The sequence below is a fragment of the Cryptomeria japonica genome, chromosome 4, assembly GCF_030272615.1.
Source record: "Cryptomeria japonica chromosome 4, Sugi_1.0, whole genome shotgun sequence".
Taxonomy (NCBI): Eukaryota; Viridiplantae; Streptophyta; class Pinopsida; order Cupressales; family Cupressaceae; genus Cryptomeria; species Cryptomeria japonica.
In genome coordinates, this window is record NC_081408.1 from 627031857 (window position 1) to 627056421 (window position 24565).

General features: G+C 36.7%; 1 protein-coding gene across 3 annotated transcripts in view; it reads left to right on the forward strand.

Moving 5' to 3' along the window:
• The window catches only part of LOC131079047 (L-aspartate oxidase 2-a, chloroplastic), a 36259-nt gene extending 20052 nt beyond the window's left edge, over positions 1–16207 (forward strand). For all 3 annotated transcript variants that reach the window (XM_058016925.2, XM_058016926.2, XM_058016927.2), the window contains exons 5-10: positions 10507–10831; positions 12792–13034; positions 13156–13212; positions 13446–13526; positions 14552–14613; positions 14736–16207. In XM_058016925.2, the coding sequence (XP_057872908.1) occupies positions 10507–10831; positions 12792–13034; positions 13156–13212; positions 13446–13526; positions 14552–14613; positions 14736–15795 (1828 nt within the window). In that variant the 3' untranslated portion in view covers positions 15796–16207. The remainder of the gene's footprint in view (positions 1–10506; positions 10832–12791; positions 13035–13155; positions 13213–13445; positions 13527–14551; positions 14614–14735) is intronic.
• Positions 16208–24565: the final 8358 nt, after the last annotated feature.

Consider the following 24565-nt stretch of genomic DNA (forward strand, 5'->3'; position numbering starts at 1 on the left):
ATCTCCACTATCAGTAGGTGATACCATAATTCCAGTTACCCTGAAATTAACATTGAAATCAAACTGCATCTAGAGAATACCATAGAGCGTCTACAGCAGTCACAATTCACACATAAATAAAGACCCAAATTAAGAATCCTATCACATAGTAAAAATTCTCATGGACCTTACTCTTAATGGATACCCTAGTAAGAGGATTACACAGTGTTGACTCATCCAGTGATTCTTTTATGTAAATATAACCAAGATCTCATGTCTATGCTGAAGTCCCAGCTCTATCTGGTCACATGCCTCAACAAAAGCAGCTTTTGGGAAAAGAGACTTGTGTTCTATCTCTTGGACCAACTTGATGCTTTCCCTTAGATGAATATTCCTTTTATAAATCCTATTTGCTGAAGATAAATTATTTTTGAAGCTAATGACTTGATCCAATTTGCTAAAATCTTAGGGAACATCTTATAGGAGACATTAATTAGCTGCAAAGTTTCTGCCCTCTTATTGTAATGCCCCCGCTATGAGGCCCAAAGAACTTAAACAAATAAATCAATGAAAATGTGAATAATTTTTTTTTTAAAAGATAAGATAAACCATACATATGCATTAGATTACATGTCACCACAAGATGAAAGAATAAGATGAACATGTAATAGCTAGCAATAGTCCTCAAGGCCCCACAACATCATTACTCAAGCGTTACCAAAATTAACCCTACATACATATTCATAAGAATCATCATTTAAATAATGTAACGTCTTTTATTACATAAGTGCATGATACACAATACAATGCCATACAAAAGTACATATAATCATCAGTTACATTGCAATTTTATCCAAAGGACATAATCTCCAAAAGTAAATTAATGAAATGAATACATAAATTTGGATCCTTCAAGAAAGTCTTCAATCTTCGCTCGAGCCATCATGAACATGATGAAGGATGAACAAGATCCAATGGGTGCAAGAGCACTCCACCCAGCCATGTGGCACCATTAGGTCCACCCCCCATGCTAGGAGATATCAGCCAGACCCACAAGACAGAAGCAAGCAAACGAGGATGCACACATGACTCACATGAGGCTCACAAGACTACTACCACAAGAGACTCATAAGAAAACCAACCAATTCTAGAGGCCCACAGCAAACCCAAAGGAAAATAACAATAAGAGACTACTAGGAAGGCAATAGGGAAGAGTCTCATCACTAGGTTGTCATGGGTTACCCTGGTGAGTCTTCACTAGGTCCCGACCCCCATCCTAGGTTACCCCGATGACCTCTATCGACACTGGCCCCCATACAAACACTAGTGGACCACACCAATCTTTCGAAGGGACAAGATTGGTGGATGCCATTCGAGGTCTTCTCTACTTACCCCAAACCTAAACAAGCATCCGAGAGTAAGAGAGGCAATAATTAATCTTTTTAATGTGATCTAGCTACCCACCCAAGTTCTTTAGTTTAAATTTCAACTTAATTATAAAACCCTCATTGGGTTACCTTGGCGACCTCTTTGGGTTCCGACCCCCAATGAGAGCCACTCCCCATTGACTTGCACCTAGGAATCCAAAATACATCACAAGATCTAAGACACCCAAAACCACAAGATGACAAGACCCCTACCATAGCAAGGCTTGACTCACTTGCTAGAACATGATTACAATCGTGATGTGACAAATGTAGACTAGGGATGACCACATGGCTAGAACATGATTACAATCGTGAAGTGATTAAATGACATTCAGAGATATGAAACAAATTACATCAAGAGAGGGAGAATAACCACACAATATAGGACTCAAACATCCCCTTAGCCTCTGGAACCAGAAAAACATTTAAGCAACATTCCCTTGTTTCTAAATCAGTGATATTCAATCTCCACATCGAAGGAAAGTCTCAAATGCAATGCAAGGGACACATCATGCCATACATATGTGGACTAATTCACGATTTTAAACTATTAAAACACATCATTTCAATTTTGGTTAATTTTTTTAATTTAATTACTCAAATCAAAACCAACTGTAATTCCCTTGATATTACATAATTTATGCATTATAACTGATATTCACCATTCAAAACTTATAAGGAATAATAATCCATTTATTAGGTTCAAGGATATAAATGTATAAGAGCGTTCATATAATTATATGGATAATATATATATATATATATATATATATAGAGAGAGAGAGAGAGAGAGAGAGAGAGAGAGAGAGAGAGAGAGAGAGAGAGAGAGAGAGAGAGAGAGAGAGAGAGAGAGAGAGATAACTATAAATATATATATAGAACTGAAAATGTACAGTCGATGAAAACAAAACAATAGGATGACTTTATAAGTTCATATATATATAAAACTGTATATGCCATCGATGATTACAAATACAAGTTCAGACCCCTACAGGGGTCGATGCCAAATGAAAACATGATTTAAACCAGTGAAAATATTGACAGTATACCAAGTTAAAAATTTTATGATTACCGATTTTATATAAATTGGTTAATAAAGGAGTGCAAACTGATAATAATCGATTAGATAAAAGGAAACATACTGTTGACGTGTATTTTGTACACAATCATACACAGAATAAAATACCTAAAGGCATCTTATCCTCTCTTGAGAAAATAGTCTCTAACTGCTGAAGATTAGCATAAAGGATCAGTTAGGTAGACTCCAAGGTTCTTTGATGTAGGGTCTCTACGTGTGGACAAGCTCCAGTGGTATGATGTGATTTGCTGGAATCACAAGGGGACTTACATTGAACTTCCGATCTGCTTTGCTGGACACAGGCTCTGACTAACTTAGATTAAAAAAAATGGAAAAAGGATAAGGGCGAAGAGAGGATCTAATCCTAATACTAAGAATGTAGGAGCAATGACTTGACCTTTTGATGAAACTCTAACTAGATTTTGTTTTGACATCAATGGAACATCTACACAAGACTAGTGCAATCTTCTAAGGGGAGCTTTATGATGTTCAAATTATCACCGCAGGCATAGATACCATCCAAGTTGATGCATATCAATGAAGAGGCAACAAATTGAAATTGAGCTTAGGCTGAATGATTCCAGTTGACTACGCAAGGCAAGTCTGCAATCAACAAACTGCTAGTAGTATGGATATACGAATTCCACCATTAATCAATCACATTTCCTCCATTCATCTAATCATCTACCATCCAAGATTGAAGACTCAACAAGAAACCATGCAAATTGCAAGAAAACGACATATTTCACCATTACTTCAATGAAAATGGAGTTTGTTTACAATCAATGGCAACAATTTCTTGCCTTGTCCTCCTATTCTACTCTAATTGCTATTCTATCAATTATTTACAACTCTCTCTAATTCTATCTAAAATTCCTTTTTTACAAAATGAAATGCCTGGGCTTATATAGTGCCCACAATACAATTTGATGGCTTAGATCAATTCAAGATCAATGGCCAAGATTTTACAATGAAAACCCTAATTAGGGTTTGTTACAACCATTACATAACATTTAATGCTTGACCAATGATAAAATTGTATTGCTTGGACACATGTCCCTTCTAGAAAAATCGACCAATGGATAGCCGGGGTAGGTACATCGAAGTTTGTGCCACCTTCCATGAGTTAAGTACATTGAATCTGGACATGCTGAGGTGGACTTCACTGACTGGAGGAGTGATGACTGGGATGCCACCTCATCTGACACTTGAAGCTTGCTAGATATTCAATTTGATGTCGTTGAGAGGCTATCTTTAATTAACTCTTGTTCTAACTCCTTTTGTCCTTGATGTGCAGGATGATGTACCTCGCCTTGGAACGCTGGATTGGAAGAGGTCGCCCTTGTCTTGGCTTGATCGTCCTGGCGAAGACCGTCCTTGATCCGGCTTGATTTTCCTTGAAGAGACCTCCATTTGATGCCTACACAACATTTCAAAATTAGTACCATGATTTTGCAATACATAACATAAATTAGAGAGCAATTTTTTTAGGAAACTTAATGATAAGTCCTTTATTAATCATTTCCTAAAAAACGATCGAGCTAAGGAAAAACAAAATTTCGAAATTCAAAATTAAGGCAATGACAATCAAAATTCGAAATTAAAACAAGAGATCTTGCCATACCTTACTTGAGAGCTTAACTCTAAAATGCAAAATGAATAAAATCGCCTAGGCGAAATTGAGGTATAAATAGTCTTCAATGTTATCTCCTCAAAAGATCAATTTCACCACCTTTGGATTTCAACGTGATCTTCAAGTCTTGCCTCTTTGACAATTCGCTCAAATGGATCTTCAAGTTCGCCTTAACAAATCCTCCTAGTCTCGCACCTTTGACGTGGTCTTCAATCCTTGACAAATTCGCTCCAACGAAGTCTCCAAGATATCGCACCACCTTTATTAGTAAACTCCAAATCGCACTTCTCCCTTGTCTTCCTTAATTCGCATGTAGAAGGATAAAATGATGATGTGAAAATGAAATCTTCCACTCCCCATATATAGCGCTTGGATTGCATTTATCCCTTAGGCCGACTTGAGGATATAAAACAATTTTTTAAATGATTTTTAAATGATTTAGCAAGGCCGACCTCCCTTTGTAGCGCTTCAAATTCGATTTTTATTAATTAATTAATTAATTATTAATGCCTTACGTTTTTAATTTGCAAATTTCGATTTTTAATAAAGGCAAAATAATTAATAAAAGATCAACGCCACATTAAATGCCAAATTAAATAGGATTTTCAATTTTTTATCGAACTTAGCATTTAAGGAAAATTTGAATTGCTTATTTGGCGCCAAAACTATGAAAATGAGAGGGACGTACCTCATCGCCCTGGTCCCTTGGAGAGGGACAGGAGCGATCCATGATTTTGTCTTGATTTTTGCATTTTTCACGTTCAACTCCTTCATCTCCACGTTCAACATTAATCATCATGATGAGCTCTTCGAATTTGATTGCCTTGCATGCGTTCATGAGTGTCTTTGGATGTTCATCGCCCTGGTCCTTGTCCAAAGGACAGGAGCGATCTTCAAATTTCCACGTTCAATATGCATCCTTTTATCTTCGATCTTCATTGTGATGTCCTCCAAACGTCGTCCCTTGCCTCGCTTAACCTCACCTTGCTTTGATCTTGAAGGAATATGAGTGCTCTTGATAGGATCGCCCTGGTCCTTGTCCAAAGGACAGGAGCGATGTGAGCTTTTTACCTTGATTAGCAATGTTTGGACGTTCAAAACTCTTGTATGTTATCTTCAAACGATGCCTTAGACCTTGCATTACCTTATGAAATCTTGTTCTTACGTAAATCTTGCACAAAATGACCAATGCATCTAACATCGCCCTGGTCCCTTGGAGAGGGACAGGAGCGATCTATGTCCTAGGATGCGAATTTCATCATTGTGACGACCTTTTAATGTTTGTGCTTGCTAAAGACGCCTTGAAATGTCCCTCGCCACCTTGTCTTGACTTGGATCGACCTTGAACTTGCATAGGAAGTAACATCACCATTGTATCGCCCTGGTCCCTTGGAGAGGGACAGGAGCGATCCTCCTTTTGTAGCCTTTATCTCACTTTGTCAGGTTCCAAGTCTATATTCAACGGATTCGTCTTTCTTCACTCCATTCGTTCATGCCTTGACATTGTTTGTAACTTTGCAAGAAAATCAATTATATCAAAAATCGCTCTGGTCCCTTCCTGAGGGACAGGAGCGGACTAGACATTTAGGACCTTTGTGGACGTCCAAAAAATCTTCATTTTGTATTCAATGCGTCCATCTCATGTTCTTCCTTGCTTTTGAACGTACACTTGTCTTGACATTTGCCTGGATTCTGTCTGATGAAGGAAATCGCTCTGGTCCCTGGGAGAGGGACGAGAGCTACAAGGTACCTCGCCCTGGTCCCTTGGAGAGGGACAGGAGCGATTTTGCTCTTGTGGGCCTCATTTTACTTCATCACCTTCGAAAATTATATTCAACGGATTCGCAATGCCTCCTTTCATTCATTCATGCCTTGAGATCGGTTGAAATTTGGCGAGAAAATCATCTACAACAAAAATCGCTCTGGTCCCTTCCTGAGGGACAGGAGTGAACTTAAGCATTTTGGTCCTTTGTTGACGTTTGATAATCTTCAATTTGTCTTCAACGGGTTCGATTGACCTCCTTTCTTGCCTTCGAACATAAAATTTGCTTGGTCTTTGTTCAGGACGTACCTTATGAAGAATTTCGCTCTGGTCCTTCAGTGAGGGACAGGAGCGAATTTGACCCTCTAGGCAAAACTTCATCATTTCATTGTTTTTTGATCAAGTCTGGACGCCCTATCATGCTCATTTCGTCCTTCACCATGCCTTTGATGTCTCGATTCGTCCAAACAAGGTCAGGAATGGCTCAACTAAGCATTTTCGCTCTGGTCCCTTGGTGAGGGACACGAGCGATTCGCCTTGGTCCCTTGGAGAGGGACAGGAGCGCATTTCGCTCTGGACCCTTGGAGAAGGACACGAGCGAAATTTGACTTTTCGCACTCTCTATCAGGATAATTTTAATGGAATATAACATTTAAGTATAAGAAACTTATACTTTAAGTTATATTCCATATATACTTTCAGGATGTTTGAGAGTGGTTTCAGACCTCCAGGAGTTATATTGCAAAATCTAGTTTTTGGAGGTTTTTTCAGTTTCCAGACTTAGTCAAATTTCAGGATCAGGACATTCCAGACTTAGCCAAATTTCAGGATCAGGACCTCACTCAATCCGGACTTGCTTATCCATGTGATCTCCCCGACAGCACTTCAAGTTATATTCATTTGATAAAATGTACCTCTTTGGACCTTCTCACATCGTCAAGACGTTAAAATCTTGCAAGGACAAAGCAAAATTGGATTTGTAGCTCCGGTCCTTCACTGAGGGACAGGAGCGATTTTTCCCCTGGAGGCATTTCTGTGCTCATGAAAATCTTCAATTTATATTCAATGGAAAGATCTCGCCTTTCTCCATCACTTCCAATTCGTAATTCATCTTGACCCTGCAGGAATAGTAAAATATTTGAAAACGAGCTCCCGTCCTTCACTGAGGGACAGGAGCGATTTTGCTCCTACAGGCCAAAATAACATGATTTTACACATTTTAACACTTCACAAGGCGAAAACAAATCATTAGAGATGCCTAGGATCAAAATCAAAAAAAAGTCAAAATTTGGTCAAAATATTCAATCGGACAAAAATTCACATTTCACTTTCAATACTTAGACAAATCTAAGCTCTGCATTAACATTCCAATTGAAAATTAGACCAATTTGGCGAATTCATTGCATTCAAAATTTGCATTCTAGAAAAGGAAAATCAAAAAGCTCCCAAAAACGACTGGATTCTGGTCCGAAAAGACGGTAATTAAAACCCTAAGGCTTGACCCTAAATCCAGACAACTAACAAACTAACAAAACCCTAGAAAAAGCAAAGCGAAAACGAACAAAACGAGCAAAAAACATGGGTCCCCATTTGCAATGGGGCGATGTGTGAAAACGTCACAACACATACCAATTAAAATAATTGGTTGATAAGAGAAATGATAAATTGACTGCTACTGGGCACAAAACGTAGTATAAAGAAAAACGCATTGTGGGAGAGAATCTAAGTTAACTGGTTATAGTATTCGGTTTAGAAAAGAAATCATACCGATTGTAATAATCAGTTGATAAAAGATGCATACTGATATCATTCAACGGGAGCAGTGCATAATACAAAGAGCAACTAAAAAGAACCAGAGCATATTACGCAGGGAAAACTAAATAGAAACAGTGCATATTCGCAGGGCAACTTAATATAATCAGTGCAAATGCAAGTAGAGATTACTGGGACATACTGACTATCATAATCGATCGATAAGGTAAAACATACTGATCATGGTAATCGGTCCAAAAAGAGAAAGCATACCAATTAATAATCGGTCAACAAACATATGCATACTGATTTTAAAGAAATAGTATTAAAAGGATAGCATACTGATTTAATAATCGGTTAACAAAATGGAAACACGCCAATAATTTAGATCGATTGCTACAGAATAACAATCGGTGAACACAAAAAATCATTCAGCTAAAACAGTATATCAATTGGTTGAAGAGAGATGTATGCCGATTATAACAATCGGAAAATAACAATTGTAAACCGATTATATCAATCCGTTCATACAGAGAAACAAAACAGTAAATACAGTATGCAAATCGGTTAACATAGTGAGCAAATGGGGTAAAAACCATTGCATGTAAAAAAAGAAATAGGTGCTTTACATGCGAAGGCTAACATTAGACTACTATCGAACAATTCATTTATTTAATCAAATATGTATATTCAACCCGGCTGAGGCAACGAATTGGGGAAAAGCAAATACAGAGAAGCAAAAGAATGCTCGAAATTATAATCTGATTGAAAACATTAATTATATTAATCTACAGAAGGTAAGCAATTTCAAAGGACAGCTTCCCACCTGGAGTCCTATGCTTGATGGAAGAAGTTTCCAGCGTTGCAGAGGAATCTATGGTTATTTCCAAAACACTAGAATCGATAGCTCTTCAATTCCTTATGATCAGACACCAGATTGAACACCCAAAACCCAAAAATCCACCATTCAATTTCAAAACCCCCACCAAGATTTTCAGAAAATTTTCACAGAAAGAATTCTTCCCTCCTGCTTTTTCGAAAAAGCAGAGATGCCTTTTCGAAAAAGCAACCTCCCCATAAAAGCCAGCATGCAAGATCTCCAGTACCCCCAAAATAGCCATTTTTCATAACTCCCCTCTCCACTATTATAATTTTTAATTTATTTTAATTGATTCTTTTATTAATTCCCTGAGCACATAAAACACCAATTTAAATATTTAATTCCCCTATTAAATTTATCCTCATTTTTTTTTTAAAACGAATAAAATGATTAAACCTTTTAGTTCATTTAATTAATTTAATTTTAACGCTATACAAATTTCAATTTACTAATTAACATTAATACATTGATTCCTTTTATGTATTAATATTAATTTCCTCTCAACAACAATATGAAATAAACATTAAACTGCACTCTTGAATAATGAACTGTATGCTAACAAAAACACGAAGACTACAAGACGAACAACTGACATAACCGGACAACCACATGACTACCAACAAAACACAAGGATACTTGACTAGAATCTCGTTCCCACAGGAGCGATGGTACATCAAGGGTCTGACTGATAACTCCAAATTTCAACATATCCATTGGGTCATAGAGCACGCTCAAACCTGAAGATTTAGGTGGAGTCAATGCTCAGTACCTGCAGCTGCATAAACACACTGTCGAACATACACATATAACCATATAACATCATACCGTGAAAAGGGAATGCAAGCGACGTAGCTTACTCGCAAAGAGTAGTGTGACGCTTTTCCCCTTTCACCCAAGCACATCAAAGATAGAAAGTAGTGTACATCAGATCAAGTAAGCATCGATAAGCATAATGATTAAATCATAACAAAACTCATATGTAATCCATCTCAAGTAATCATCTGATTAACTGATCATAAATAACATCATATAATCACATCATAGCCATCATCATGAAAATCATCATCCAACAATCCATAGAGCATAAAACATAAATAACCACATATAAATCCATGGGACATAAAGTGCATCATATCTAGTGTCAAAATCAGCCAACACCAAAAAGGGCCTAAGCCAATAAGAAACTCAAAACCATAGAGTTTGGAAAGTCAAAAAGAGAGCGAGCACTGCATTTATTAATTGCTTTTTCATTCCCATTGGCATCAATTTTGATCAATCCTACATATACCAATTCATTATTGCTCCTGGAGGCCAGTTTAATTTTAGATTGGTATTATCTTCACAATAGGCAACAGTAACCTATACAAAATTGCTAACCAAGCATTCCTGAAAATGTATGAAAGTCAGTGAAACCTAACTAATTACATGTAAACATACAGAAGCATTGGCATCCTACACACAACTGCTCTAACCGAGTCATCCTGACGGTTTGTGAAACACTACTAACTAAAACACAATAACACTTGATGACGTGCAACTACATATTTTTAATATATATGTATGCACAACTTTATTGTAGTATTTCTAGGGCCAGATGGAAAGTAAATCCCAACAGAAAGGTCTTTATAGTTATCTGGGAAGATTTAGTGGTAGGGGAAAAATGCTTTGAATTTTAATTTCTGATTTTATAAAAGTTTCTTTGCTCTTTGAATTCTTTTAGCGGGCTCTACAAAATATCAAGTTTAACCACTCTATTGAGAATTACACGGACTAACTTAAGCTGAATTTCAAATATAACGTGTATTATTCTTAGAGATTTTATTAGCTTATATGTATAGATTGGGCAACACTTTTGTTACCTGGATGATATAAATACTTCTATAACTGTCAATAAAACTGTTCAGTGATAAAAAAAATTAATTTAGTGATCAATATGTTTTGCTACATGTCTTGCAACGTTGACTCATGCACTTGACGAACTTGAATGAACCACAGATATGCTGGAAGAGTAGTCGCCTCACTTGAGCATGGAGTGCAAAAGTATCCTAAGTCAAATCAATTATCCGTGTCGAGGGGCAATTCTGTCAAATATTTTGACTTTGCTATCATTGGTAGTGGAGTGGCTGGTCTTAGGTATGCTCTTGAAGTTGCAAAACATGGATCTGTGGCAGTAATTACAAAAGCTGAACCCCATGAAAGCAATACCAATTATGCACAAGGTGGTGTCAGTGCTGTTCTGGACCCATTCGATTCCATTGAGAATCATATAAGGGATACTATTGTTGCTGGTGCATACTTATGTGATGAAGAAACTGTTAAGGTGAGGTGCGTGATATCTTTGAGTAGTTATCTTGCTTTATTGGATCCACTGAACTTTATCTTGATATGAAAATATCAATTGCAAACACTAAATAGTTTATGTATACTTAATTTAGCATTTTTATGTCCACAGAAAGCAGGCTTAGGCTATATGTACCAACCTTTATGTTATGCTGTTACTCATTTATGTCTAATTTTCTTTTTATGTTAATTAATTTAATATTTTGTACTTCTCCAATTCCATTATTATGGCCCATAGCTATCACCTAAATTGTGAATCTATAACTGATGAGATAAGGGCTGGAGATAAGAGAGAAAAAACATTTCTAGTTGATTTAGGTTTCTATCTGGGTTTAACCTGGAATTAACATGGCTACATTTGAGTGGGAGGAAGTAGAACTGAGGATCAAAAGGAGGCTAGGACTGTAAATTAAATTGGCACAGACCATTCAGCTATAATACCCAATTTCTCAAAGAATCCCATCTCTATGACAGACCACTTATTGATGATGAATATACTTCATTAATGGATTTTAGAGTTATTGAACACGTGAATACAATATTGAACTTCAAGAAACATGGTCATAAGCAGAGCTTTGAGATGTATTTGAAATTTCAATTGTTTCAGCAAAAGTGATCTTGAGGCTGTTATGAGGATAAGTTTGAGAAATTTACATTCTTTTCCCTTGTATTATCTCTCTTAAAGAAAATTGATCTTGTCCATATCTTTTACGTGTACAAATGTTCCTATAGTGTAAGGTGGAAAAGAAATCGATCAGGTACCCTTTTTTGCAAGGTGCAGGAGAGCTTAACCTTGTAAATAGCTAAATATTTGTAACCCTGTCATATTCCAAATTCCTCTCATTATGGCTGTCTATTATTGCATTGAAATATTTAATGCAAACATTATTTGATATTTGCGTACTGAAAAAAAAAAATCTTACTCCACAGTTAATATCCAATATTGACATTTTGTTTACAAAGCTACAGGCAAGAGTTTTCTGCGTAACTTCAAAGTTCTTTGGTCTGGAATTCATTCTTGAAGGAACAGCACATTCTGCCTATTATATGTTATTTTCTCACCACATTGGTTTTCTTGTGGCAAGGTCATGCTGATTGATATTTGGTCTAATCTTCCAATTATCTTTTAAACTATCCTTCCATGGCTCAGTAACTAGACGTGCTTACCATAAAATCAGTGGTGACATTATTTGCACCAATAATCTTTTACAGTTTACTGATGTATTCATCAACTTTTATCAATTTTGGAACCATGCAGTTAGATATAACTCACCAGTTTTAGAAATTTAGGTAATGTTTTACCCTTTCAAAACAATTCAAGTGTTCAATGACATGTAGGCATTAACAAAAACCTGAACCTGCAAAATGACCTACAATTGAAATATAGATGACAAGGTTGGATAAATATATGGGTTATTGTGAGAAAATATACGAAGGTTAGTGAATTTTCAAGAAACCATAAAAATACCAACTCCTATGAGATTTTGGGATCATTAAATAATGTTTAATTATAAACAGTGCCATTTCCAATAGCTGAAAAAGAGCTATGGCAGAGTGTTTAAAAGCTGATTGAAAAATAATGCAAATATGTCAGTGTTATTGTTTTAATCTATTATTTTAGATAGAGACAACTGGATACACTATATTCATAATCAATCTCAATCAGTGCATTGACATTGTCAAAATGCATCATCTTCGTGGACAGAAACAGCTTTTTTGCATTAACCTAAACTGTGCCTAAAAGAGACTGCAACTATGGAGAGTGTGGATGTAACTGTGTTTTTTGAATGTATTGCTATTGCCTTTATATTTGTAGGTGTCAATATGATTATTCGTAGGTGAATACTACTACTCATAAGAATATTCATAGGTATCCAAAATATGGCTTCTTGGCAGAGAACAGAATGTGTTAATAACTTAATTTGCATAACTCTTTGTAGGTGGTATGCACAGAAGGTCCAGAGAGAGTTCGAGAGCTTATGGCTTTTGGTGCATCATTTGATCACGGGGAAGATGGCAGCTTACATCTTGCTAGAGAGGGTGGGCATTCTCATCATCGTATCGTTCATGCAGCAGACATGACGGGAAGAGAGATCGAACGAGCTCTGTTGAAAGCTGTTGTTAGCAACCCTAACATAGTCATGCTTGAACATCACTTTGCTATAGACTTGCTTACGTCCAAGGTACTTAAATGGTTTTATTGTATGATGTGATCGAATACCTGATTTCTCTTTCTCAATTATTCCTTGAAAATAACAGCAAGAAGATGATAACTCTTATTGCTTGCTTGTATAACTTTTGCAGGATGGATCAAATATTTACTGTCATGGTGTGGATACACTGAACACGGAAACTAATGAGGTAATGATGCTTTTATTAAATGCAATATTTGAGCCAATAATCAATTACTAATTAGCAATGATAGCATCAAAACCTACTTTTTACATCTACCCATGTCCTGCATGTTGCTTTGAGGTCACAGTGGCATGCAATTAGGTTTAACAAATTTTCATCTTATTGAAATAGTAGACATTAGGAATCATTTGTGTTACATGTTGCAAAGCACATGATTCTTTGTTTCCATTGTGGCACAGGTGGTCCGCTTCATTTCAAAAGTAACTCTACTTGCATCCGGTGGAGCTGGACATATTTATCCAAGTACTACTAATCCATGTGTATGTGAAAAAATCTTAAGAATACCCATTACTTATTTCTACTGCTAGGAAAATGAATTGTCCTTTGATAAAGTTTTGGCCTAGCTTAGTGATCTTTACACCTGCACGTGAATTAGCATTATATTCTATGTTCCATGTAAATGGGGATATTCAATTATTTTGACATCAAAGTTACTACAGTCGGTCTCTACCTTTAATTTTATAGTATATCATCAATGGAAGAAGCTGTCAATAGGGTTGGGAGGATATCACATATAAAAAAGAATCGGACATGCTTTTGAGGGTTTGTTAAGAATCTCTCCTCTTCCAAGATTTCTTATCCCACCCTCCTATTTCCATAACTTCCTCTTGACAAAGTTTTAGGTGGCTAAGATTAACAACCTTGGTTTATTGCTATGCTGAATCTGGGTTGGAAGTCCTGGTGACAAGTCATTTGGGAAGACATTCTATTATTCGTTGAATAAAGCTGTGATCCTGATTTTTAATTGCATTGTAAGATATATAATGAAAGTTCTTGCATTTTGTAGCCTATAGTAAAATTTGGATTCTCTATCATAGAACTTAAAAATTTGAAACCTGTTTAATGATTTTGGGTTGTCAGCAAAAATAACTTTTTGAGTGGTTATACAATATAATGAATCTTTTGGTTTCAAATTTCTGATTTTTCTTTGGCAGAAATGTATGGAGAAAATATTTAGCTACCTGTTAATATCCAGCTATGATGATGGAAAGTTTAAACACCGTACAAGTCAAATCAGATGTATCATTTAGAAATGCATATTGATTTCACAATGAATAATGATGGCAAATATACATTTTAAGTAACGTATTTCCAGGACCTAAAACAAAAAACCTAATTTAGTATTTGTATTGCTTTGATATTTAGTGCATCTGTTGTTTTATCATTATGATTTTTTGTATCAGTACCGTTGGAAGTTCTCATATATGTTTCACAAGGGTCTACTGATAGGATCAAATATGTATGGCTGTCGTACTTATCTTTCCAACATTGGCCTTAAAAACAGGTTGCTACTGGTGATGGTATTGCAATGGCACATAGAGCACATGCAGTGATTTCAAATATGGAGTAAGCTTACGCTGCTGCTTAGTTTCTGAATCTTAAGTAATGTATAGTAGATTCAGCTGGAATTATCATCGCTGTTCTTTTATTTTGCTAACAAATAATTTTGTTTCCACTTCCGATTTCAGGTTTGTACAGTTCCATCCAACTGCATTAGCTGATGAAGGTCTACCTATTAAACCTTGTAAACGTGAAAACGCATTTTTAATATCTGAAGCTGTTCGTGGAGATGGTGGTATTCTTTATAATCAAGCTATGGAAAGATTCATGCCATTGTATGATGATAGAGCAGAACTTGCACCCAGAGATGTTGTGGCACGCAGTATTGATGACCAGTTAAAGACACAGAATGAGAGATTTGTTTTACTGGATATAAGCCACAAGCCTAACGAGGAAATTCTCTCTCATTTTCCAAACATTGCTGCAGAGTGTATGAGGCATGGCCTTGACATAACAAGAAATCCTATACCAGTGGTACCAGCTGCACATTATATGTGCGGTGGAGTGCAAGCTGGACTTCATGGAGAGACATGTATAGTTGGTCTATATGTAGCAGGTGAAGTTGCCTGTACAGGACTTCATGGTGCAAACAGGCTTGCAAGCAACTCATTACTGGAAGCACTTGTGTTTGCACAAAGAGCTGTTGAACCATCATTGCATCACTTCGCTAGTTCAAATGTTGGCATCAAAGGATCAATTGATTGGCCTTTTCCCATTGCGCCAGTTGTACTTATGGATTCACAACTCACTAAAATCAAGGAAATTACAGCACTAACACGGGCAAGGTTACAAAAGATCATGTGGGACTATGTTGGAATTGTCCGTTCTATGGATCGTCTTAAAACAGCTGAGAAGTGTCTGGGAGAATTAGAGCTTGAATGGGAGGATCATCTGTCTAAAGAAGGGTGGAGGCCATGCATGGTAAGTCTCGAAGTATGTGAAATGCGAAATTTGTTTTCTTGTGCCAATTTAGTTATCAATAGTGCTCTAACAAGACAAGAAAGTAGGGGGCTGCATTACATAGTGGACTTTCCTGACCTTGTGGAGAGCCAGAGGCTTCCTACAATTATATTTCCAAGTTCTGCATTGAAATCTACTTGGAGTACACAGCTAGTTCACACACTTTTTGGGGATCCTATATGCCAATGTGATAATTCAAATGAAACTAAGAAGCAATCTCTTGTATGACAAAAATATAATAATATGCAGGTATCTTGAGCATTGCTTTTTTTCTTTGGCTGCTAGAGTGAACATCTGTAATTCAAGTTGTTACCTTTGGTTATTGACGGTAACAGGTCTGTCTTAGTAATTTTTTAGAGCCATACATTTCTATGAAGAAATGTTTCTTGCAATGCAGAAAAAAGATGAATGAATTATTAGAAATTTTCCTCCTTGATTCAACCAAGGAAACATGATTCAAAAAAGATGGAACCTCTTTGCACATTTATAATGATGAGAGGGATATAATAACCTCTGAATTCACTGATTGGACTGCAAAGAAGAATATGAAATATATGAACCTATTTATCATGAATGTTTGTAGTTGAATGCAATTTTGATAATATATAATATGACATGCAAAATTTAATGCATTTCAAAATCATTGTTGAGCTAATTTGTGGATTATGGAATTGCTAGATTTTGTTATCAAAGTAGAGGCACTGGTACGTATTAGCACATTTACAATGATGAGAGGGATATCAATAACCCCTAAATTCAGTGGGCGGACTGCAAAGAAGAATATGAAATAATGAAGCTATTTATCATTAATGTTTGTAGTTGAATACAATTTTGATAGTATATTAATATGAAATGAAAAATTTAATGCATTTCAAAATTATTGTTGAGCTAATTTATGGATTATGAGATTGCAATATGCAAGACCTACAATATATTCAAACTCCTCTAAAGTATTATCATCAAAGGGTATATCATTTGCATAAAGGGTTATAAGAAAATATGTAGTAGGATCATCTACAAATGGAGAGATATGCGGATCTTCAAAGTCTCCAAAATCTTGGTCCAAAGTGTGCACGAGCAATCAAGTTCTGATTTAACACAATCTCATGATCAACAGTAGAACAAGTTAATCCTATAACATGATCAATATTATTACTGCATGTTGATCTTCTCCCAAGTTTGTTTACTTAGAGTACAAATCCATAAAGTTTTGACAAAAGATAAAGCCATCTAAGGTGTGTTATGGTACCATTTTGTAAAGGCTTTTAATTTTTTTTATTTAGGATTAACACATAAGGATGAATAAAAAACCCATGATACTCTCTTCAAATAATAAAAGAAAAATTGAATAATCTCAATATAGTTTAATAGGATGGCTTGTTGATGGGCGCTCGTGTTAATTTGGATTCTAAGAAGGTGAAGGTGGTGGAGTGGTCCAAGTTGAGGGAAGGATGGTATAAAATTAACTTTGATGGGGCTTCAAACGACAACCTAGAGAGTCTTTGCATTATGGCTAGAGCCTTGTTTGATACCAATTTTACTCTTCGAGGAGCAAAGAACATGAAGATTTAGACTTGAAAACTTGAGAATTGAATAAGAATTTGAGCACAAATGCAAAATTCGCTCCTGACCCTTCCAAAGGGACAGGAGAGAAATCTTCCTTAGCTCTCTTTGTCCTCCTATTTAAAATAAAAACTTCACTTTAAGGCATGGATTGGGAGGAAATTAGCTTGAATTCACCCTTGGAGACGCCTTGGACAAACTTAGACTTGGAAATTTGGAAAAAAGGTCAAGAATTTGAGCATTATTGCAAAATTTGCTCCTGACCCTTCCAAAGGGTCCAAAGTGAATTTCCTTAGACTCTTCTCTTGCTCCCAGTTTAGACCTCAAAGCTTGCTCCTACACCTTGACTAAGTGAGGAACGACCTATCTATACCTTGTGAGCAAGTTGGAACAAGATGGGATGAGGAAATTGAGCCTAAAACATGAATTTCGCTCTTGACCCTTCCAAAGGGTCCAGAGCGAAATTCCTCTTTAGGTCCTGTCCTTCCAAAGGTACCTTAGTGAAATTGTCAGGATGTGCTTGTGATCCAACATTTTGAACTAGGCGCCTCCTTAAGGTGATTTGTTAGCATGTCCTAAGGTGAGAGCAATGTGAATGAGGGTGAAGTATTGAATGTTTGAATGATATTTAAGTCTAATTCCTCAAATTCGCTCCTGACCCTTCCAAAGGGTCCAGAGCGAATTTCCTTAGATCTCCCTTCTTTGCATCAAGCTTAGGTTCCAAAGATTTAATTGAAGTTGATTGAACTTAGAGGCACCATCAGGAGCTAGATTTGTGGTATGAGATTGGAAGGGCAATATTGTAGCAATTGGAGTTTCAAAACTTGCGAAGGGAACGGACAATGAAGCCGAGGCTCAGGTGGCTATTGAATCGTTGAAAATGGGGAAAAGATTGGGGTTCTCGAAATTCAACTTGAAGGAGATATATTAATTAATTAATGCAATAAAAAAGGGTGAAACACATGCTCAGAATTTGAATAAATATATAACCGTTCCCGAACATTTATTAAATTTTTTTGAAGAAATTGAAGTTGGGCATGTTATGAGATCAGGGAACGACGTAGTGGCCGACAGGCTATCCAAATGGGCGGTGACCCTTGATGATGGGCCGAATAGTATGGTGGAAGCTTTTTGTAATCTTGAGCTCGATCTTTGAGTTGGAAAAGTATGCCGCCATTTTTAGAAGCTATTAATGAAAGGCTGTTGTGGTGGGGTGATGTGACATGGGTCGCCAAGGCGGTAATTAAAACCTACGGAGATAGCACTTAGTGCTCACAATTAAGGACGAGTGGCAACTGCATTTCAATATGGAGGCCATCTTTACCCTAATTACACCAAGGCAACAATAAGTGTTTATGGGCAAAGTCACTAAGAAAAGAATGAAAAACCTTTTCAAATTTGACGAAGATATTTTCATTTAGATCATGGAAATTCTTCTGGGTGAAGAGTTTTTGATGACTAAACATAGGTACAGGATGAATATATACATTGTGTCAATGGTGGCGATGTGGGGGTTGGATGGAATGAAGATGTTGAATGGGTGTTGAAAATGATTGGTTGTATGGTCTGCAATCAGTGTTGGAAAGGGCAATTTTGGGGGCAGAGTTTATGCCTACAGAGGTGGCCAAGGGCACAAATGAGGAGACTCCTCAATTGTTGACGTTGTTTATTTGCTAGGAAAAGAGGATGAACAAGGATGTGTCGGGCATAAGTGTATATTGGTTGGGATTTGCTAATTCATTACCTGCGGGCGAAGGAATGAGAGTGAGTCAAAGGAAAGAGGAAGGCGGGGTCGGAGGAAGAACCAGAAGCAACTTTCAAGTTGAAAGACCAGTGGGTCAATGAGCTTTTGAAATCAATGAGGAAGAAATGAAAAGAAAAACACTGTGCTTTTTGTTTAATGCTTGTTTATGTAGTTACTTCATCGACTACAATATGTTTTAAATTGTTAAATTGTATAAATGAATGTATATGGTAGAATACTACTAGACGAGGGTAGGGTTTTGGTTGATGTTTTGTCAGACTATGGACATTGTTTTAGCAAATTTTGGCACCGTTTCTTGTGATGTGGGATAGATGATACTACAACTTATGTACTTTGTTTTGAATATCAATTAAATACATATAATTTTTGACCAAAAATTTAAAAAACCAGTTTAATAGGATGAAATGAAGTCATTTCTTAAAAACAAAACTTTTCTAGGTGTGAAGATGTCCAAGAAATCAATTAGAATGCAAATATGTGACAAATTGAATAAACGATACTTGGGTAGATTTTGGAAAAAATGCATAGATGGTTAGAAGATCTGACCAATAACTTTCCAACACTACAAGAATCACAAAAAATGGAGAAATTGGCAAAGGGATATGAGTTTAGAAGCCAAAATAAAAAAAAACCGAGAAATTGGCAATGGAATATGGGTTTAGAAGCCAAAATAAATTTTGAACTTCAATAGGCAATAAAATTCACTAGCAAAAAAATATAAAAAATAGTAGCATCAGTAGAAATTGCTTGAAACTAACTTTTTGACTATTATTTATTTAAAGAATATTGTTTTGTATGCCCAAGTTGTGGCCAAAAGAATTAGTTGGTAATTCTAGGAGTGGCAACAGTGCTACTAGTTGAGCAACTAGTGACAATTTGATTGAGCTCGGGTGGTGATTGGTGGTGATCCACACATGGAGGTACTGATATATGGGGCAACATCGCTTGAGCACTCAATAATGGGATTTTAGCCCCTTGGTTTAGGTTTGACCAGGAATCTTCTCCGATATGACCTCACCCCTAAAAAACTTTACGCCCCCCAAAATTTGAAAGCTACCTAAAAAATAAGAAAAACTTCATTAGTTTTTGGTTTTTACTAAAATTTTCCTCGGAGTTAGATTTCCACTTAGAAGAGTCAAATTGTGACATAAGATCAATGGTGGATTGTGTAGGAGTACACCATTGAATTAACAAATTTGTATGAATTTTTTGCATTAAATTCAAGACCCACAAAATATTTTTCCCTAACATTTTAGACTCTAATTTCAAATTTTAGATAAGTGATCTCAAGGTTTTGAACACTTTTTGGATGTAACGACGATATTTATTTTCTCTAGAATGTACTATTTGAATAGTAAATTTATTTAAAAATGGATTAAAAAATTTTTAGATATGGAAGTTTGATACCACATTGGAGTTGATGATCAAACACCCACAACACCCTAAAGATCACCTGCAATTGAAACACCCTATCACACACAAAGGAAAAACAACTAATCTACTATTAAGCCTAGTATTTGATTAGATGAAAAAAAATCATGATTACAATTGTAGACACCCATTTTTGTCCACTTAATTAAATGAATTTTATATTTGTTTAATTATCATTCATCCAACTATTAATTAAATTAACCTTTTCTCCTTTTCCGAAAATTAGTTAAATTAATATTTACTTAAATTCACCCTAGCTATGTTCTATTAATTAAATCAATTATTCAATTTATTTGATTTAATTCATTAAACCATGTTCTGACTATTAATTAAATAAATAAAGCATATTTGTTTAGTTAACCCCCCTCTCACATTTAAATTAATTAATATTTATTTAAATCCCTAAAATCCCATCCCTCACATTTAAATAAATAAATATTTATTTAAATTCTTTAATCCCTCACCCACTTGCACTTTCTAGAAAATGCAAGTTGCAAGTTAAACCCTCCTCCTAATCATATCTAAACCCCTATTATTAGTCTAATAACCTTCTAAGTGTTTGCACATTCCTAAACCAAGGGATTAGTGAATAATCACTTCTCAAAATATCTAAGGCTCTTACAAAGCATTAAAGGCCTTCTCCCTTCCACAAGTAAATTCACATGAGTCTTTGACCAACCTAACCCACCTTTAACCCTTGCACATTCCCACACTCCTTGGTTAAAGACTTATTCATTAACTTAACCATCCATGTGGTAACCCTCAAGTCCCCTTTAACCCTTGCACATTCCTTTAACCCTTGGGTAAAAGCTTTATCCATTAACCTAACCACCCATGGTAACCTTTATGTCTCTTCAAGCATTTAATGCTTTGTCCCCCTTTCCTCTCAAGCCTTCCCTTGTTGACACTTGTCAACTGTGTGATTGGCTTGAAGGAGAGCACATCGATTAAGGATCAACACTTCCTCAATCAATCCTAACCCTTCCTCAATCAATTCAATCTCAACCCTTCATTTGCACATTTTTCCTATAAATAGAGCTCATTCCTTCATTGTAAAAGGTCACACACACAAGAGTTATCCATGCATTGTTACTTGGCTTAGAATTTGAATGTTTCTTGTAGGAATGAGTTGTATTATGTTTTAGCTCTTCCACTAGTTGGAATTGCTATTTAACCTCTAATACTTCATTTGCATCCTCATCCACACTTGACATAATCAACCATCTCCCATCTTCCATTTGACATCCTTTTGTGCTAGTGCTCAAGCTAAGGGCATACTTCACATAGCATCATGATCTTGGAGAGGAGGAGGACAAGGAAGAGTCATGGCATAGGGAGCATCATGGGGAAGCCATTTTGTTTTATTTATTTCCTAACTAGCTTCTTGTGTTAATCTTCTTTGATAATGCTTTGAATGTATTTGTCTTCATTTTTTTCTTATGGTTGAAAGCTCGTTACTAACATAATTTCCTATTGATTTTGCTAATCTCCATTTTCACAATGTTTCAACAATATATAATGAAACCTTTTTTATAAAGACAAAGATGAAACCCTAGATGAGGATTGAACTAGATCATGACATGCATCTTAATCCTAGACTTAAGACAAAAAAAATGACCTAAATACACTTAAGTATGTTTTGATTAGATAAGCAAGGATTTTGACAGGGTCTTGACCCTTATACAGAGAGAACTTAAGCAATAAGCCCAACTGAACACCAACCAACAACCACAAAACAACTACAAAATAATAAGACATATCAACATGAAAGATAAAAATAGACAACTTGAAATTGTTGGCAACATTGCAACAAACTGAGAGGGGGGGGGGGGGGGGTGAATCAGTTTGCTCACAAATTCTGCACAACTCAAACTTAAATTCGGATTTGATTATTAACAATGAAAGAATAAACCATCACCACATCAATAACACACATAACACCAATATTTTTGAGGTGGAAAACCTAGTTAAGGGAAAAACCACGGTGGGAACCTACCCACAATGAGATAATACCCTCTTAGGAGTAAGTGAAATATTACAATGGGGAATGCACATGCATTCAGGCACACTACCTAGAGCTCACTGCTCAAATCACAAAACAAGAAGGGCTACAACCTTGAGGAAGACTCATTGTCTTACAAAAACATTCGGATTACATCTGGATAATAATTAACTGATAAAATAGCATCTCCACATGCCTGGTTATAGTTCTGGTTAAGCACGTATACTCAAACTCTACTCTTCACACTTCTTTCACACTCTTTCGCACTTCACCTCTACTACTGAAAAATCAAATCAATATTCGCACACACATATACATCTCACAAATGAATATTACATATATTTATACAAATCATCGACCTATATTTCAAGGTCGGCTCAACCCTCAACACAAAAATCAAGAATATAACCTCACATGCTACAACAATACATGCAGACCAAAACAATGTCAACTAAGACATAGTCTAGATCCAAATCAATATTCGCAACCAAGAAACATGACCAAGAATTACGCTTCGAACATCCACAATCACCAAGAATGTCACATAAGATGAAGAACACCACTAGAGCAAGAAAATGATCAACAACGTGCACAACGATCAATGCAGACCATCAACACGAATAGAAACCAATCTAGAAACATCCACAAGCAATGTGAATTACCACAACAACAACCACAACACCACTACTTACTAGAATATCCATCATCAATATGCCGAACCTCAAGAACACACACTGAACTGACTGTCAAACTGAAAGATTCACTTGCGGACCTCCAAATCACGAACCACCTGAATTGAGGACACATATGAACATCACAAACACCCTACCAAATCTGCAAACCAAGATAATGCGAGTCTAGAGTAATCCGGAGCAAAAACCAGAATACTGAATAACACGAACAACCATTGTAGCGTCCTAAAATTGCGACACTTGCAATTTCGACTACATTTCAGTCTTCACGATGGCGACGCAACACGCAACCTAAATGGAGACCCTGAAACTTGCTCACGACACTGAAAACTGCATTTTTCAAGCACCCTGGCTTGAACCTCCTTGCACCCTGCTGTCCCGGGAGGTGGGACCAGAGCGCCCAGCGCCCTGGTCCCCAGGACCATGGCGCCCAGCGCCCTGGTCCCCAGGACCATGGCACCCAGTGCCCTGGTCCCCAGGACCATGGCGCCCAGCGCCCTGGTCCCTGGGTCCTATTTTGGGCCCGGTCTCCTAAGGGGTCTCGGGTCTTTTTGTTTGCAATTTGGAAATTAACTTTCCTGGTCGGCCTAAGGTCGGGAAAATCAGTCTATCAACCCTAATTGACAAGTATATAAACTACATTTTCCTCTTTCATTCGACATGATAATGGAAAAGGCGTGGAAATTATACTCAAGCATTCAAGCATTCAAGCATTCCTTCAAGCAATTGATCATTTCAAGTCTCCATTCAAGGCTAAGTGTTGCATTCAAGACAAGGATTCAACCATTGAAGAGGAGATCACATACTACATGCTACAACATACAACATACAACATCTATACCTTCGCACATAAGGATACAAACATCCTTAGAACAAGGTATTAGTGCTTGTTTTACATACATTTACATTTACAGCTCTTGCTCATTTCTTGGTTAATTCCAAAACCGGGGTTTGACCTAAAGAAAAACCCCTAATCCCTAACCCCCCAATCGTCTTCGCTTTTCTGTGTGTAGGTTGCAGGTACGCGGCTGAAATTGAAGATCTGGAATCCTTGTGCAGAGACGAACAGATCCCCCTACGTTTCGCGGATTTTTCGGAGGACCGTGGCGCCGGGCGCCATCGTCCCAACAACTTTTACTCAAATTTGCAGGACAGCGCCGTATCGACATTTTACTGCTAATTCCAGGTCTGCAGCTTCATACTGTATTCCTATCTCAGTTTATAAGCGAATCTTTATCACTTTCTATGCATACTTAGCTTAATTCCTTTATCAATATTCTTTACAAAAGAGGGTAGCCTTGCTGTCTTGACCCTTGAAATTCATTTAGCATCCAATCTTGCATTATGTGGGATTGGATCTTGTGAGTTTCAACCCCTCTTTTGAATGTAAAGTCTCTCCCCTAAGTGAAAACCATCGAATCCTAGCGAACCTCCCTTCTCTCTCCTCAGAGTTGGAAGAGGGGAGAACAACTAGGGTTCGACCGCGATTTTCCGCTTTACATTTTGGTGAACCCGACGTGAACATCCTTTCTGATTTTTCATGCT